This window comes from Capricornis sumatraensis, chromosome 14 (assembly GCF_032405125.1).
Source record: "Capricornis sumatraensis isolate serow.1 chromosome 14, serow.2, whole genome shotgun sequence".
Classification (NCBI taxonomy): domain Eukaryota; kingdom Metazoa; phylum Chordata; class Mammalia; order Artiodactyla; family Bovidae; genus Capricornis; species Capricornis sumatraensis.
This window is the reverse complement of record NC_091082.1, coordinates 15,535,318-15,554,426: the sequence shown is the minus strand read 5'-3', so window position 1 is coordinate 15,554,426 and position 19,109 is coordinate 15,535,318. Positions and strand designations below refer to the sequence as shown.

At 40.9% G+C, this 19,109-nt stretch overlaps 1 protein-coding gene across 1 annotated transcript in view; it reads left to right on the top strand.

The window, feature by feature from the left end:
- Positions 1 to 19,109, top strand: part of LOC138090711 (plasma membrane calcium-transporting ATPase 4-like) — a 109,008-nt gene that overhangs the window by 10,653 nt on the left and 79,246 nt on the right. Inside the window, 1 exon segment of the mRNA XM_068986408.1 lies at positions 18,963 to 19,046. Coding sequence (XP_068842509.1) covers positions 18,963 to 19,046 — 84 coding nt within the window.

Genomic DNA, 19,109 nt, shown 5'->3' with positions numbered 1-19,109 from the left:
AAATGACAAGATAACATTCATTTTTAAAAAGCTGAATCACATTGCAGTGTATGTATACACCACATTTTCTTTCTTGATTTATGTGCCCGTGGACACTGGGCAGTTTTTCTATTTTGTTTGTTGTGTACAATGTGACAATGGATATGAAATTGTAGATATCTCCTGGACATTCTAGTTTTATCTCCTTTGGACATAAAGTGAAATAAGTGATTGCTGGATCTTATGATAACTTTTGAATCTTAATAATTTTTGGAGGGACTTCCAAACTGTTCGATAATGGGCATGGCATTTTCCATTCCTAACAAGAGGGTACAAAAGTTGCACTTCTACACACCCTCGCTAGCATCTGTGATTTTATTTTTTTTAATTTAAATTTATTTATTTTTATTGGAGGCTAATTACTTTACAATGTTTTAGTGGTTTTGCCATACATCAACATGAATTCGCCACGGGTGTACGTGTTCCTCATCCTGAACCCCTCTCCCACCTCCCTCCCCATCCCATCCATCTGGGCTCTCCCAGTGCACCAGCCCAAAGCATCCTGGACTGGCAATTCGTTTCTTATATGATATTATACATGTTTCAATGCCGTTCTCCCAAATCACACCACACTCTCCCTCTCCCACAGAGTCCAAAAGACTGTTCTATGCATCAGTGTCTCTTTTGCTGCCTTGCATATAGGGTATCATTACCATCTTTCTAATTCCATATATATGTGTTCAGTTCAGTTCAGTCGCTCAGTCGTGTCCAACCCTTTGCAACCCCATGAATCGCAGCACACCAGGCCTCCCTGTCCATCACCAACTCCCGGAGTTCACTCAGACTCACGTCCATCGAGTCAGTGATGCCATCCAACCATCTCATCCTCTGTCGTCCCTTTCTCCTCCTGCCCCCAATCCCTCCCAGCTTCAAAGTCTTTTCCAGTGAGTCAACTCTTTGCATGAGGTGGCCAGAGTACTGGAGTTTCAGCTTTAGCATCATTCCTTCCAAAGAAATCCCAGGGCTGATCTCCTTCAGAATGGACTGGTTGGATCTCCTTGCAGTCCAAGGGACTCTCAAGAGTCTTCTCCAACACCACAATTCAAAAGCATCAATTCTTCAGCGCTCAACCTTCTTCACAGTTCAACTCTCACATCCATACATGACCACAGGAAAAACCACAGCCTTGACTAGACAGACCTTAGTCGGCAAAGTAATGTCTCTCTTTTTGAATATGCTATCTAGGTTGGTCATCACTTTTCTTTCAAGGAGTAAGCGTCTTATAATTTCATGGCGGCAGTCACCATCTGAGGTGATTTTGGAGCCCAAAAAAATAAAGTCTGACACTGTTTCCACTGTTTCCCCATCTATTTCCCATGAAGTGATGGACCAGATGCCATGATCTTCGTTTTCAGAATGTTGAGCTTTAGGCCAACTTTTTCACTCTCCATTTTCACTTTCATCAAGAGGCTTTTTAATTTCTCTTCACTTTCTGCCATAACGGTGGTGTCATTTGCATATCTGAGGTGATTGATGTTTCTCCCGGCAATCTTGATTCCAGCTTGTGTTTCTTTCAGCCCGGCGTTTCTCATGATGTACCCTGCGTATAAGTTAAATAAGCAGGGTGACAATATACAGCCTTGACGTACTCCTTTTCCTATTTGGAACCAGTTTGTTGTTCCATGTCCAGTTCTAACTGTTGCTTCCTGACCTGCATACAGATTTCTCAAGAGGCAGGTTAGGTGGTCTGGTATTCCCATCTCTTTCAGAATTTTACACAGTTTATTGTGATCCACACAGTCAAAGGTTCAACATAGTCAATAAAGCAGAAATAGAAGTTTTCCTGGAACTCTCTTGCTTTTTCCTTGATCCAGCAGATGGCTGGCAATTTGATCTCTGGTTCCTCTGCCTTTTCTAAAACCAGCTTGAACATCAGGGAGTTCATGGTTCATGTATTGCTGAAGCCTGGCTTGGAGAATTTTGAGCATTACTTTACTAGCATGTGAGATGAGTGCAATGGTGCGGTAGTTTGAGCACTCTTTGGCATTGCCTTTCTTTGGAATTGGAATGAAAACTGACATTGTCCAGTCCTTTAGCCACTGCTGAGTTTTCCAAATTTGCTGGCATATTGAGTGCAACACTTTCATAGCATCATCTTTCAGAATTTGAAATTGCTCCACTGGAATTCCATCACCTCCACTAGCTTTGTTCGTAGTGATGCTTTCTAAGGCCCACTTGACTTCACATTCCAAGATGTCTGGCTCTAGGTGAGTGATCACACCATCATGATTATCTTGGTTGTGAAGATCTTTTCTGTACTGTTCTTCTTTGTATTCTTGCCACCTCTTCTTAATATCTTCTGCTTCTGTTAGGTCCATACCATTTCTGTCCTTAATCAAGCCCATCTTTGCATGATATGTTCCCTTGGTATCTCTGATTTTTTTGAAGAGATCTCTAGTCTTTCCCATTCTGTTCTTTTTCCTCTATTTCTTTGCATTGATTGCTGAAGAAGGGTTTCTTATCTCTTCTTGCTATTCTTTGGAACTCTGCATTCAGATTCTTATATCTTTCCTTTTCTCCTTGGCTTTTCACTTCTCTTCTTTTCATAGCTATTTTTAAGGCCCGCCCAGAAGGCCATTTTGCTTTTTTGCATTTCTTTTCCATGGGGATGGTCTTGATCCCTGTCTCCTGTACAATGTCACGAACCTCATTCCATAGTTCATCAGGCACTCTATCTATCAGACCTAGGCCCTTAAATCTATTTCTCACTTCCACTGTATAATCATAAGGGATTTGATTTAGGCCATACCTGAATGGTCTAGCGGTTTTCCCTACTTTCTTCAATTTCAGTCTGGGTCAGTCTGAATTTGGTAATAAGGAGTTCATGATCTGAGCCACAGTCAGCTCCTGGTCTTGTTTTTGTTGACTGTGTAGAGCTTCTCCATCTTTGGCTGCAAAGAATATAGTCAATCTGATTTTGGTGTTGACCATCTGGTGATGTCCATGTGTAGAGTCTTCTCTTGTGTTGTTAGAAGAGGGTGTTTGCTGTGACCAGTGCATTTTCTTGGCAAAACTCTATTAGTCTTTGCCCTGCTTCATTCCACATTCCAAGGCCAAATTTGCTTGTTACTCCAGGTGTTTCTTGACTTCCTACTTTTGCATTCCAGTCCCCTCTAATGAAAAGGAAAAGTTAGTATACTGTATTTGATGTTTTTCTGACTTACTTCACTGTATAATAGGCTGCAGTTTCATCCACCTCATTAGAACTGATTCAAATGTATTCTTTTTTTTTAATTTTTATTTTTACTTTATTTTACTTTACAATACTGTATTGGTTTTGCCATACATTGACATGAATCAGCCACGGGTGTACATGAGCTCCCAATCCTGAACCCTCTTCCCACCTCACACCCCATATCATCTCTCTGGATCATCCCTGTGCACCAGCCCCAAGCATCCTGTATCCTGTATCGAATATAGACTGGTGATTCATTTCTTACATGATAGTACACATGTTTCAATGCCATTCTCCCAAATCATCCCACCCTCTCCCTCTCCCACAGAGTCCAAAAGTCCGTTCTAAATATCTGTGTCTCTTTTGCTGTCTCACATATAGGGTTACCATTACCATCTTTCTAAATTCCATATATATGTGTTAGTATACTGTACTGGTGTTTTTCTTTCTGGCTTACTTCACTCTGTATAATAGGCTCCAGTTTCATCCACCTCATTAGAACTGATTCAAATGTATTCTTTTTAATGGCTGAGTAATATTCCATTGTGTATATGTACCACAGCTTTCTTATCCATTCCTCTGCTGATGGACATCTAGGTTGCTCCAATGTCCTGGCTTTTATAAACAGTGCTGTGATAAACATTGTGGTACATGTGTCTCTTTCAGTTCTGGTTTCCTCGGTGTGTATGCCCAGCAGTGGGATTGCTGGGTCATATGGCAGTTCTATTTCCAGTTTTTTAAGGAATCTCCACACTGTTCTCCATAGTGGCTGTACTAGTTTGCATTTCCACCAACAGTGTAGGAGGGTTCCCTTTTCTCCACACCCTCTCCAGCATTTATTGCTTGCAGACTTTTGGATTGCAGCCATTCCGTCTAGCGTGAGATGGTACCTCATTTTGGTTTTGATATGCATTTTTCTGATAATGAGTCCTGAAAGGTGATATTTCTTTTTGACTTGGTTTTCTTTCACTGAAACTTAGTGATGCTGAGAACATTTTTTATATATATTGATCACTTCTATGTCTTCTATGAGGAAATGTCTATTAACACTTTAGGCACATTTTTTAGTCAGTTATTTGCTTATATATTCTGGATATTGATCCCTCATTCAGATACAATGCTTGCAGATACTTCCTCTCATTCTATAGATTGCCTTTCTGTAGATGTTGAGGAGACTATACTTTTTTTATTTATTTTAATTTTAGGCTAATGTCTTTACAGTATTGTAGTGGTTTCTGCCATACATTGACATGAATCAGCCATGGTTGTACATGTGTACCACATCTTGAACCTCCTTCAACATCCCTCCCCATCCCATCCCTCTGGGTCATCCCAGTGTGCCAGCCCTTAGCACCCTGTCTCATGCATAAAACCTGGACTGGTGATCTATTTCACATATGATAATATACATATTTCAATGCTATTCTGTCAAATCATCCCACCCTCGCCTTCTCCCACAGAGTCCAAAAGTCTCTACTTTACATCTGTGTCTCTTTTGCTATTTTGTATATAAGGTCATCATTACCACCTTTCTAAATTCCGTATATATGTGTGAATATACTCTATCGGTGTTTTTCTTTCTGACTTACTTCACTGTGTATAATAGGCTCCAGTTTCATCCACCTCATTAGAACTGATTCAAATGCATTCTTTTTTAATAGATGAGTAATACTCTATTGTGTATATGTACCACAGCTTTCTGAGCCATTCATCTGTCGTTGGACATCTAGGTTGCTTCCATGTCCTAGCTATTGTAAACAGAGCTGAGATGAACTTTGGAGTACACGTGTCTCTTTCAATTCTGGTTTCCTCAGTGTGTATGCACAGCAGTGGGAATGCTGTGTTGTATGGCAGTTCTATTTCCAGTTTTTTAAGGAATGTACACATTGTTCTGCATAGTGGTTGTACTATTTTGCATTCCCACCAACAGTGTAAGAGGTTTCCCCTTTCTCCACAACCTCTCCAGCGTTTATTGCTTGTTGACTGTTTGATATTAGCCATTCCATCTAGCGTGAGATGGTACCTCATTGTAGTTTTGATTTGCATTTCTCTGACAATGAGTGATGTTGAGCATCTTTTCATGTGTTTGTTAGCCATCTGTATGTCTTCTTTGGAGAAATGTCTGTTTAGTTCTTTGGCCCATCTTTTGATTGGCTCTTTTATTTTTCTGGAATTGAGCAGGAGGTGTTGCTTGTACATTTTTGAGATTAACTCTTTGTAAGTTGCTTCATTTGCTATTATTTTCTCCCATTCTGATTCCAGTCTTTTCACCTTGCTTAGAGTTTCCTTCATTGTGCAAAAGCTTTTAAGTTTAATTAGGTCCCATTTGTTTATTTTTACTTTTATTTCCAGTATTCTGGGAGGTGGGTCATAGAGGATCCTGCTGTGATTTTATGTCAGACAGTATTCTGCCTATGTTTTCCTCCAGGAGTTTTATAGTTTCTGGTCTTATGTTTAGATCTTTAATCCATTTTAAGTTTATTTTTGTGTATGGTGTTAGAAAGTGTTCTAGTTTCATTCTTTTACAAGTGGTTGTCCAGGTTTTCCAGATCCACTTGCTAAAGAGATTGTCTTTTTTCTATTGTATATTCTTGCTGCCTTTTTCAAAGATAAAGTGTTCATAGGTGTTTGGATTTATCTCTGGGCTTTCTATTTTGTTCCATTGATCTATATTTTTGTCTTTGTGCCAGTACCATACTGTCCTGATGACTGTAGCTTTGTGGTATATTCTGAAGTAGGCAGGTTGATTCCCCCAGTTCCATTCTTTTTAAGATTTCTTTGGCGATTTGAGGTTTTCTGTATTTCCATACAAATTGTGAAATTATTTGTTCTAGTTCTCTGAAAAATACCATTGGTAGCTTAATAGGGATTGCATTGAATCTATAGATTGCTCTGGATATTATACTCATTTTCACTATATTTATTCTTCCATGAACATGGTATATTTCTTCATCTATTTGTGTCATCTTTGATTTATTTCATTAGTGTTTTATAGTTTTCTATATATAAGTCTTTTGTTTTTTTAGGTAGATTTATTCTTAAGTATTTTATACTTTTCGTTGCAATGGTGAATGGAATTGTTTCCTTAATTTCTCTTTCTGTTCTCTCATTGTTAGTGTATAGGAATGCAAGGGATTTCTGTGTGTTAATTTTATATCCCGTAACTTTAGTATATTCATTGATTAGCTCTAGTGATTTCCTGGTGGAGTCTTTAGGGTTTTCTCTGTAGCGGATCACGTTATCTGTAAACAGTGAGAGTTTTACTTCTTCTTTTCTAATCTGGTTCCTTTTATTTCTTTTTCTTCTCTGATTGCTGTGGTTAAACCTTCCAAAACTATGTTGAATTGTAGTAGTGGTGAGAGTGGGCACCCTTGTCTTGTTCCTGACTTTAGGGGAAATGATTTCAATATTTCACCATTGAGGATAATGTTTGCTGTGGATTTATCATATATGGCTTTTTTTATGTTGAGGTATGCTCCTTCTATGCCTGCTTTCTGTAGGGTTTTTATCATAAATAGATGCTACATCTATTGAGATAATCACATGGTTTTTTTCTTTCAATTTGTTAATGTAGTGTATCACATTGATTGATTTGAGAATGTAGAATAATCCTTGCATTGCTGGGCTAAAGCCCACTTGGTCATGGTGTGTGATCTTTTTAATATGTTGTTGGATTCTATTTGCTAGAATTTTGCAAGGATTTTTGCATCTTTGTTGATCAGTGGTATTGGCCTGTAGATTCCTTTCTTTCTTTCTTTCTTTCTTTCTTTCTTTCTTTTTTTTTTTTTTTTGTGTGTGTGTCATCTTTGTCTGGTTTTTGTATTAGGGTGATGGTGGCCTCATAGAACAAGTTTGTAAATTTACCTTCGTCTGCAGTTTTCTAGAAGAGTTTGAGCAGGATAGATGTTAGCTCTTCTCTAAATTTTTGGTAGAATTGACCTGTGAAGCCGACTGGTCCTAAGCTTTTGTTTGTTGGAAGATTTCTGATTACAGTTTCTATTTCTGTGCTTGTGATGGATCTGATAAGATTTTCTATTTCTTCATGGTTCAGTTTGGAAAGTTATACTTTCCTTAGAATGTGTCCGTTTCTTCCAGGTTGTCCATTTTATTGGCATAAATTTGCTGATAGTAGTCTTTTATGATCCTTTGTATTTCTATGCTGTCTGTTGTGATTTCTCCATTTTCATTTCTAATTTTCTTGATTTGATTCTTCTCCCTTTTTTTCTTGATGAGTCTTGCTAATAGTTTGTCTATTTATCTTCTCAAAGAACTAGCTTTTAGCTTTGTTGATTTTTGCTACAGTCTCCTTTGTTTCTTTTTCATTTATTTCTGCCCTAATATTTATTATTTCTTTCCTTCTACTAACCCTGGGGTTCTTTGGTGCTTCTTTTTCTAGTTGCATTAGCTGTAGAGTTAGGTTATTTATTTGATTTTTCTCTTCTTTCTTGAGGTAAGCTTGTATTGCTATGAACCTTCCCCTTAGCACTGCTTTTACTGTATCCCATAGGTTTCAGGTTGTTGTGTTTTCATTTTCATTTGTTTCTATGCATATTTTTATTTCTTTTTTGATTTCTTCTGTAATTTTTTGGTTATTCAGAAGCGTGTTGTTTAGCCTCCATATGTTTGTATTTTTAATAGTTGTTGTTGTTATTGGTTTTTTTTTTTTCTGGTAGTTGACATCTAATCTTACTGCATTATGATCAGAAAAGATGCTTGGAATCATTTCAAATTTTTTGAATTTACCAAGGCTAGATTTACAGCCAAGCATGTCATCTTCCCTGGAGAATGTTCTATGTGCACTTGAGAAAAAGGCGAAGTTCATTGTTTTGGGGTGAAATATCCTACAGATATTAATTAGGTCTCACTGGTCCATTTTATCATTTAAAGTTTGTTTATCATTGCCAATTTTCTGTTTAGTTGATCTATCTACAGGAGTGAGTGGGGTTCTAAATCTCCCACTGTTATTGTGTTACTGTTAATTTCCCCTTTCACACTTGTGAGCATTTGCCTTATATATTGTGGCGCTCCTTTGTTGGGTGCATAGATATTTATAATTGTGATATTTCTTTTTGGATCAATCCTTTGATCATTATGTAGTGTCCTTCTTTGACTATTTTCACAGCCTTTATTTCAAAGTCTATTTTATCTGATATGAGTATTGCTACTCTTGCTTTCTTTTATTCTCCATTTGCATGAAATATCTTTTTCCAGCCCTTCACTTTCAGTCTGTATGTGTTCCTTGTTTTGAAGTGGGTCTTTTGCAGACAACATATATAAGGGCCTTGTTTTTGTTTTTTTTTAATCCATTCCACCAATCTTTGTCTTTTGGTTGGGGTATTCAATCGATTTACATTTAAGGTAATTATTGATAAGTATGATCCTGTTGTCATTTTCTTCACTGTTTTGGGTTCGAGTTCATAAACCTTTTCTGTTTCCTGTCTAGAGAAGATCCTTTAGCATTTGTTGAAGAGCTGGTTTGGTGGTGATGAATTCTCTCAGCTTTCACTTGTCTGTAAATCTTTTGATTCTTCCTTCATATTTGAATGATCCTTGCTGGGTACAGTAATCTAGGTTGTAGGCTTTTCTCTTTCATCACTCTAAGTATGTTCTGCCATTCCCTTTTGGCCTGAAGAGTTTCTATTGAAAGATCAGCTGCTATCCTTATGGGAATCCCCTTGTGTGTTATTTGTTGTTTTTCCCCTGCTGCTTTTAATATTTGTTCTTTGTGTTTGATCTTCATTAATTTGATTAATATGTGTCTTGGGGTGTTTCACCTGGACTTATCCTTTTTGGGACTCTGGTTTTCTTGGATTTGGGTGGCTATTTCCTTCCCCATTTTAGGGAAGTTTTCAATTATTTTCTCCTCAAGTATTTTCTCATGGCCTTTCTTTTTGTCTTCTTATATTGAGACTCCTATGATTTGAATGTTGGGGCATTTGGCATTGTGCCAGAGGTCTCTGATGTTGTCCTCATTTCTTTTAAATCTTCCCCCACCCCCCGCCCTCTGCTTTATTTATTTCCACCATTCTATCTTCCACTTCACTTATCCTAACTTCTGTCTCATTTATTCTACTGTTGATTCCTTCCAAAGTGTTTTTGACCTCAGTTATTGCATTATTCATTATTGACTGACTCTTTTTTATTTCTTCTATGTTCTTGTTAAACATTCCTTGCATCATTTCAAATCTTGTCTCCAGACTATTTATCTGTAACTCCATTTAGTTATCAAGATTTTGGATCATTTTTACTACCGTTATTTTGCATTCTTTTTCAGGTAGACTCCCTATCTTCTCCTCTTCTGTTCTATTTGGTGGGCATTTATCATGTTCCTTTACCTGCTGAACATTTCTCCACTTTTCATCTTGTTTAGATTGCTGTGTTTGTGGTGGCCTTTCTGTATGCTGGAAGTTTGTGGTTCCTCTTTATTGTGGTGATTCCTTCCCATGGGTGGGGTTTGATGCGTGGTTTTTCAAGGTTTCCTGGTTAGGGAAGCTTGCATTGGTGTTCTGGTGTGTGGAGCTGGATCTCTTCTCTCTGGAGTGTAATGAAGTGTCCAGTAGTGAGTTTTGAGGTGTCTTGGATTGGTTACTTTTGGCAGCCTGTATTTTAATGCTCAGGGTTACGTTCCTTCATTGTTGGAGAATTAGCTTGATATGTCTTGCTCTTGAACTGGTTGGTTCTTGGGTGGATTTTGGTTTTAGTGAAGTTATGGAGGCTTTGTATGAGCTGTGTCGATTAATGTTCCCTGGAGTCAGGAGTTTTCCGTTGTTCTCAAGTTTTGGATTTAAGCCTTCTGGCTTTTAGTCTTATTCTTATAGTTGTCTCAATACTTCTGATCCATACAGCACTGATGACAAAACATCTAGGTTAATGGTGAAAAGATTCTCCACAGTGAGGGACACCCAGAAAGGTTCACAGAGTTACCTCTGTGGAGGTAGGGAGATAGAGGTGACCAGGAAGAGAAGAGGGGGAATCAAAAGGGGAGAGAGCAATCTAGCCAGTAATCAATTACCTATGTGCTCTCCACAGTCTGGAACACTGTGGAGAGAGGTTCACGGAGTTACACAGAGAAGAGAAGAGGGAGGAGGGAGAAAGAGGTGGCCAGGAAGAGAAGAGGGGGAGTTAAAAGGAGAGAGACCAGTCTAGCCAGTAATCAGTTCCCTAAGTGTTCTCCACAGCCCAGAACACCCAAAAAGATTCACAGAGTTGAGTAGAGAAGAGAAGAGGGAGAGAGGAGATAGAGGTGACCTGAGGGAGAAAAAGGATAGTCAAAAGGGGGAGAAGGCAATCAAGCCAGTAAATCACACTGCTAAGTAAAAATGGGTACTGAATTTTGGTTTCTTAGAGGTACAAAATTGATAACAAAAATCAAAAAGCAAAGATTGAAAATCTAGAGTAGAGGTTAGACTCTCAAAAATACAATATTTAAAAAATCACAAAAATTATAAAATATATATATGAAATTTGCTTTAGAAATAGGGGGATTTTTTTGGCAAGGTAATAGTAGGTTATAAAAATGGAAATTAAAGGAGTAATAAAGAACTTAAATTTTAAAAAATTGAAAAATTAAAAATTGATAATAGTAAAATATATTTAGGAATTTTCTGGAACTGTTGAGGTCAGTGTGGGGTCAGTTCAGTTTCTGATAGTTCCTTGTTCACATTTATACTTCTCAAGGTCTATAGGCCCCTTCCAATGTAGTCAGTACTAACTCCAGGGCTTTAATCCATTGCACCTGTCACTTCCAGAGCTGTTCCCTCTTCTTTGTTTATTTTGGTTTCCTCTGTTTGCAAGCCTCTTCAGTGTCTAATTTCTGCCCTGACACAAGGGGGTGGAGGTGGTCACTTATTTAGGCTCACTTGTTCAATTGTGCTGTGGGAAGGGAGGAACACTGCAAACAATATCACTGGCGTGTGTGGGGATTGCTTGCAGTGTAGGGGTCACACTGGGCTTGCCCCCACTCACTACTTGTGTGTTTTTCCAGTCTACACTGCTCAGACTCCAGGTTGCCCTGTCAGAGAACTGTCCAAAGCCGACCCTGCGTTGCGTGCACTTCCCAGGTCTAAGCTGCTCAGGTTCAGGCTCTTGGGTACTCCACAAAGGCACAGACTCAGTTGGGCTTGCGTTTATTGCCCTTCTCAGGCCCAAGCAGCTCAGGCGAACAGGTGCTTGGTGATAGCACTTTCCCATCTGGGCTGTGCATCTTATCACCTCCCTGGTCCCAGCCCCTCCATTTCTTGGGTGCACCTTGTGAGCGCTGTCTCAGGTGGGCCATGTATCTCTCCTCTGGGGAGCTGATCTCTGGATGCAACCCTCCTGGTGGATGTCAGCCATCCAGGAGCCAGGAAAACTTCGTTAGTAACTGGGAGACTTCTCACAGTTTGATGGAAGATGATGTCTATGGGCCGAGATTGCACCTTGCCTTCCAGCTCTGGCTGTCACCTGGCTGCCTCTCTGCTTCCAGTGGGGGAGGGGTAGGTCCGTAGCTGGCCAGCTCTCCTCTGGTATTCACTCAATCCTTTTACTGTGAGTGGGCCAGGCTGTGCCTCAAAGCTTTTTGCAGGAAAGTTCTCTCTCTCTCTCTCTCTCTTTTTTTCTTCTCTTTGGCTATTCCACAATTTGTGTTGCTATCTCAGGTTAGCTCCCTCAGATTGTCCTCAGGGCATTCAGGTCTAGTCCCCACTCTGTGGATCCAGCCCATGCCTCCCTGTTCAACCCCTGCTCACTGCTGGTGGACACGAGGGACTGGGCTACCTCTCGTAAACTTTGGGTTCTTTTTTTTTTTTTTTTCTTTTTCCTCCCGGTTATTTTGCCCTCTGAGATTCCAAAACTCCCCACAGATCCGCTGGTGAGAGGGTTTCCTGGTGTTAGCCAACTTCTCCTCCTTCACGACTCCCTCCCTGGGAAGGATTTCCATCCCTAACTATTTTGTCTCTCTTTTTGTCTTTTATATTTTGTTCTACCTCCTTTCAAAGAGAATGGGCTGCCTTTCTGGGTGCCTGATGTCCTCCTCAAGCTTTCAGAAGTTGTTATGTGAAATTTGCTCAGCGTTCAAATGATCTTTCCATGAATTTGTGGGGGAAAAAGTGGTCTCCCTGTCCTGTTCTGTCTCCATCTTAGCAACCTCCAAGACTATCCTTTCTTCTCTTGGTAATTTTAGGACCTTGGCAAAAATATTTTGGACACACATGTGTCAGTTTATTCAAGATTCCCTCCTTATGATTCATTGGTCGCTCTGCCTGTTTTGTTGCCAGTAAAACACTGTTTTGGCTTTTGCGGCATTCTTATTTGTTTAGCATTCAGGAGCCTGAAATCTCCATTGTTGTTCTTTGCTCTCAAATTAGGTTTCTTTGGATTCCATAAGGTTTAGTTTCGGGGGACTTTTTTTTTTCATTTATATAAAAATGACATGGGATTTTGTGAGTAGTTTCAATACATATATACATCATTTTTAGGAGTATAGGAAGGACAACATCACTAAATATTCCAGTCTATGAGTATGCCATTCCACTTACTTCTCTCTTCTTTCTTTCAACAGTATTCTATGGTTTTCAGTGCACAAATCTTTCACTTCCTAATGAGCCTTTTCCATTGCCTTGCTTGGGTCCTCTAGAGTCAGGGATTGGAAAGATGGGCTCATGAAGAGAGTGAATGTTCTTCCCTCCCCTCTGTATCTACTCTCTGGTTACTTGTAGCACAGGAGCAGTAGGCCGTGCTCTTCACCTCTGCCCACAAATGAGCCCCCTACTGGGAATTTTCTTTGAATCTGAGTGTTCACTCTACTATTGAAATGTCCACAAGCACTCTCCCAATGCCTGGCCTGGGTTCAAGAGACCCATGTATACCTACATGTGAATGATCTTATCAGGCCATCAAATTATCTGGAGTAAACAAACAAACCAACCAGAACAGGCAATTAGTTGCCTTTTCCTGGTCTTTGAAGCTCTTAGAACTGAACTTTCCAGTGTAGTAGCCACTAGTTAGATCTGCCTACTTATAATGAACATAGTTCAAACAATAATTAACTTGTTACATTAAGAAAATCACAAAAACCACACAGTTGCTTGGTGACATTAGCCATATTTCAAGTGTGTTGAACACAAATTCCATATGTGTTGGAATTTCAGCTTTGTAAACTTGAATGTAAGAGCTATATTGGGCCTTAGAAGTGTAAGGTTGAATGGTAATCCTCTTCACATCTTTCTCTCATGTAAATTTTGCAACTGTGATCAATACCTTGTTGAAAGGCTCTGACTCCACAAAGCACAGGGAAAGTCTGTGAACCTGGAGGAGAGACCAGGGAGATGCTGTGTGAGCCACATGGAGGAGGAGAAATGGGTGGGTCAACTTGCATAACTATATTATTGCTCTTGGTTGTCTTTCTACAGACTGCTTCCTGGAAAGTATTAGCAGCAGTGATGAGGAAGAGAATGCAGGTAGGGAACAACTCTCAGGTGGGATTTAGAGGGAGAGGGTCCCAGGACTACTCAGATTACACCAGCTTCTTTGGAGATGAAGGAAGGTGACTATAAACTAAGAAGAAAGAAGGAAATATGTTTAGAAAGGTGATTTGTCTTTTTCATGTTTTAATGCTATAATAGAGCTCTGTGTCCCTGTGCTTTATCGTTCTGTGCTTATCTCTTCTTGCTTTACAATTAAGAAATATCTTTTCTCAAAAGACTACTCTTTTGCTGCCAAATGTGAAAGCCTGGGTTCTGGTTAGTACCTGCAGGATATTATGTGCAAGGGACTTTGGCTTCGTGTTTAAATTCTGCTATGATGGCCACATCCTAGTGGGACAAAAGTCTCACAGTTGTTAGACACTGGAGACCAAGTTCTTGCAGTGAATGTCAGGTGGTGGGTGAGACATGAACTCTCTCCCTGGGCACTTTCAGGACGTGTGGCTTCCCCTCATGTTTGTCCTCACTGTTTATTCCTTATGTAAAGGATGCTCTCAGGGTTGGATGAGTCAAAGCACACATGCTCTGGCATCCCTTCTTGGGCTGAATCCTGGAGCTCATCTCAGCACAACAGCTCCCCAAGGATGCAGTGCTGAAGTGCTTCCACGTGAGAGCAGTCCATGTCCCCCTAAAGAGCAGCATGGCTTCAGATTCTAGAGAGTGTAAAGTGACTGCTGACATTTTTACACATTTTCTCTCACAGCCCTGATGACCTTGTGTCCTGGGACTGACCAAACCTAGGTCAGAGACTCAGAGATGTAGGGCTCTGGGTCACTGCTCCTCTTAGAACTCACTATTCCCTCCACAAAGAAAGCTCCAGGTGGTTTTGATCACCATCTTTGCAAGCTCCTCAACTCATTTACTTTTTGTTTTATGTTTTGCATTTGAGTTGTGCTGTTTTCTTATATATTTTGAGTATAAGCTGCTTATCTGATACATGGTTTTAATTTTCTGGAGATTATCTTTTGATCCTAGTGAATGTTGAAGAGACTACACTTTCCCTAATTTCGCTGTCTTAGAAACTTGGTGAATTTCATTTGACCATGTATCCTTGAGTTTACTTGGGGCTCTTTATTCTGCTATTTAGGGTTATGCATATGTTTTTATGTCAGTATAATACAGCTTTGATTCTGATAACTTTGTAATGTGTTTTGAAATCAGGAGGTGAGAAACTTTGATCTTTGCTCTCAAGGTTATTTTGTCTATTTGGAGTCCTTAGTGATTCCATATATATTTTTGGATTTGCTTTTTCCATTTCTTTGAAAATGATGTTAATATTTTGATTGGTGTTGCAATGAATCTTTACTTGGCTTTGGTAGTGTAGAAATGTCTATAGTACTAAGTCTCCAGCCTATGAGCATGATCTGTCATTTCAATTACGTGTACCTTGTTTCACTCTCTCAGTGGGGTGTGTAGTGTTCAGTGTGCTGGCCGTGTCTCTCTGAAGGCCCTGTGTCCTTCCCTCCCTGATCTCAGAGTCAGTGGTAGAGGGATGGGCTCATGAGGAGATGTAGTGTCCCTCCCTCCATCCTCCTCTCTTCTCTGATGATGTATCAGCACAGGTGTCCTATGTCCATACCTGTCCCCTCAAGTGGAACACCTGCTGGGAATTCCTCTAAAATTTGGGTGTTGTCATTGTTGTTTCAGTGTCCCAAAGCCTCATGAGTACATGTGTCTATGAGCTGAGGAAATACAAACAAATGAATCATCAAATCAGGCCAGACAAATACTCAGCAGAAGCTGTTGGACTACACTGCACAGGCCTGAAAGCCCTGTATTTGCATGAACTTGAGAGCTAAGAAAGATTCCAGAGTCTATAGAAATATCAGAGGGTTTAATAGATGGGATGTCTTACATATCTGAAGTAAAAGGGTCCTTGAAAGACACCCACTGTGGATAGCAGGGGACAGGCAGAACACAGAAGCTACTGCTTTCTTCCCTTAGGGGAGATGAAGAGTATAACAGATACAGGGGGAATTAACAACAGATTGGCTGATTCATTACATTGGTTACCAAGGAAAACCAGTAGACGGCAACATCCCTTTCTTAGCCCCTCAGGCTAAATACTTTTATGAGGCAGAATTCTTTTCTTTGTTAATCTATCAGCAAACAGCCATCTTGAAATGGCCAGAAAATGAACAGGGGATAAGAATGAGATGGGGGGCAACATCCTGTACATATTCATGTGTGATTAGTCACTCAGTGTGTCTGACTATTTGTGATCCCATGGACTATATCCCACCAGGCTCCTCTGTCTGTATTCTCAAGGGAAGAATATTGAAGTGATTGCCATTACCTCCTTCAGAGCATCTTCCCAGCCCAGCAATCGAATCTATGTCTTTTATATTGGCAGGCAGATTTTTACCACTGAGCCACCTGGGAAGCCCTAGACTCCACTTGTACCAAAGTTCCCTAGTTTTCCAAAACCTGTTCTGCCAAAATCTATCAGAAGTGTTAGAACAAGTGGTGCTTGTCTTAAGATTTGTTCAGTCTTCCCTGGTGGCTCAGATGGTAAAGAATTCACCTACAATGCAAAAGACCTTGGTTCAAACCCTGAGTCAGAAAGATACCCTGAGAAAGGAAATGACTATTCACTCCAGTATTCTTGCCTGGAGAATTCCATGATAGAGGAGCCTGGTGGGCTACAATAAATGGGGTCACAAATTGTCAAACACAACTGAGTGAAGAAGCATGCACACACGTATAAACATATATAGAGGTTGCTGTGTATTATAGTGTGCTAGCCACCTCCAGATGTAACTGTTGTAATTTGCTTAAAGGCATGTTTTACATGTGTCAAAAACTCTTGGAATTTCAGGTTGGTTAGCATGAAGGTGAGATCTCTAATGGGCCTGTAGAAGTGAGAGATTGAGAATTGACTCTTTCAGCATCTCTATCTTCAGGTTTGCAACTAAGATCAGTGTCTTATTGAAGGGCTCTGACTGCACAGAGCACAGATGACTATCTGCTATCCACAGTGGGGTGTCTTTTCAGGGCCCTGGGAAAAAGATCAAAGTGATGCTGTGAGAGCCAGCAGGGCCTCAGCTGGAGCAGAAGTGGGTGGGTCGCTCATTCTAATCACCCTGTTGCTGATGGTTGTATTTCTGTGGATGGTATTGTGGAGAGCATTTGGTGCAATGGTAAGGAAGTGACAGGCAGGAAACATTCAGTTGGGACGTGATAGGAGAGGGCTCCTGGAATTTTAGGATTAAACACTCTGTTTGGAAGCTAAGGAGGGTGAATAGGAAATTAGGAAGAAGGAAATGTGTGTAGAGTTTTGACTTATTTTAATATTTTAATGATATGATAGAGAAATTTTTCCAGGGCTTGCATTGAGTTCTGTTTTATAATCACCGTTTCTTTCTTTGCTCTTCAAAAATTAATTTTCCCGTAAGAGATGCTGTTTTCTGCTTTTGTCACTGACTAATACGGAAGCTTGGTCTCTGGTCAGCACATCTAGGGTATTTTGCACTGCAGACTGTTTTCTATTGTGTGTTGAACTATGATGGTCATATCTTAGTGGGCACAAAACACTCATTGTCACTTGACACTGGAAACCATATACTTGTAGTGCATGTGAGGTTGTGTGTGAGATGTGAACTCTCTCCTCCTGAGCTTTCAGGACTTGTGACTTCCCCTTATGTATGCCTTCACTGTTAATTCCACATGTAGAGGTCACCCCCAGGGGTGGATGAGTACACAGGCTCTGGGGTCCCTGCCTGGGCTCGGTCTCCTGGAGCTCATTTCAGCCTCCACACCAGCCAAAGCTGATGTACTGAGGGTGCTTCCATGTGAGAGGTCCATGTCCAGCTGCTCCTAGAGACCCTCCATGGCTGCAGATGCTAGAGTCTGTGAAGGGGCCACTGGGCTTCTTCACACACTTGCTTTCACAGCCCTGCTGACCTGGTCTCCTGGGATTGAGCAGTCCCAGCACAGCCGGTCCTGGGATCACTGCTGCTCTTAAAACCCACTGCTCCATCCAGACAGACCTGGCCCTTCTCCCCAACCCCAGGCCTGCCCCATCCTCTCTCCTTTCCTTACCCTTTCCCAGGTCTCATCCCTGCAGTTTTCCAAGTCTTAGTGCAAACCTGGCAGCTACCAGGTGTTTACAGAGAACCCTTGTCACATTATTCTGGCTAAGTGAAATTGGAAGTATTTGCCTCTATCCTCTCTAAGATTTGGGAAACTGAAGGTGTTTTTGTGAGCATTAAGCATCTCCCAGGTTTCTAAGGTCACCCCAGTCAATGGGAGAGTCTCTGTTATGTGGAATGTTTGTCCTTCCCTCCCCCAGGGCTCAACACACTCTCAGGTCCATGCCAGGTCCTCCTTGGGAGGCATGGATTGATTAATTAAATAATGGGCTGATTGAAGATGGTGACCATACACTCACAGTCCTTCTTCCAAAGTGCTCACGTTGGAGAACTCTAGGGCTGATTGGAGGTTCAAGGAACAGGTACTAGAGGAGAGAAATGAGGAAGGAAGAGAGAGGAAACAGTGGGAGGAGGCAAGCAAGGTCGTGAGCAGAGATGCATGGAGACAGTGACCACCTAGATGAGGAACAGGTTGACATGGCCTCATTCCTGGTCACATGTAGACAAGTTGAGGGTGGCAACAGGATGTTGGATGTCAGAGACCCACTTTTTCATTGCACAGTTGAAACCCTGAGACCCTGGGAAGTCCCTGGAGAAAAGGACACCAGGGGCCTCAACTCCAGGCTGTGAGGAGCACAGGGTCCCCTGGTCACATCCTGACTCTAAGTCTCCCCTTTGCTGTCCCACAGCCTCTCCACATGACTGTTGCCCTCAGAAACCAGAAAACTTCATGCAAGATATTGAAGAATTGGAGTAACAAGAATATGGAGGTCATTTATTTGTTCTTTTATATCTTTTAAATTTTTTCTCTCTTTTTCTGATCCATAGATTCTTACTTGCAACCCTTCCACATCTCCTTTCTCCATCTTTTAATATTATCCTTCTGGATAATCAAGGACCTGGTCTCTTGTAGGCACTTGGGGATCTGGGAACTTATATAAAATCTAAGAAATCTGTCTGCAGCCCTCCTCCCCCATTTTCTTAGCATTGCTCTGGCTCCTGAACTCAGGTCTGCACCCTTGAACCTGGCTTTGTCACCATAAGTTGCCTGAGCAGGAGTTGAGGCTGTAGTCAGCAGGTCAGGACCCACATGGCTGAAGGGGTCCCATGAAATTTGCACTTCCATGGCCTACCCCATAGGGTTGCTTTCCTGCCCTGGGAGGGCTTGGACCTGCTTGACATATCTTTTCCTTGCAGATGTCAAAAAGCTCTCTGGTCATCTTCGTGAAGAGTGCTTTTGGGAATATCATCAGTAATGATGAAGAAGACCTGGAAGAGCAAGTGTGAACGTGGGACCTGGGGTGAAAAGGTGAGGCATACAAGGGCCTGTATCACCATCATGAC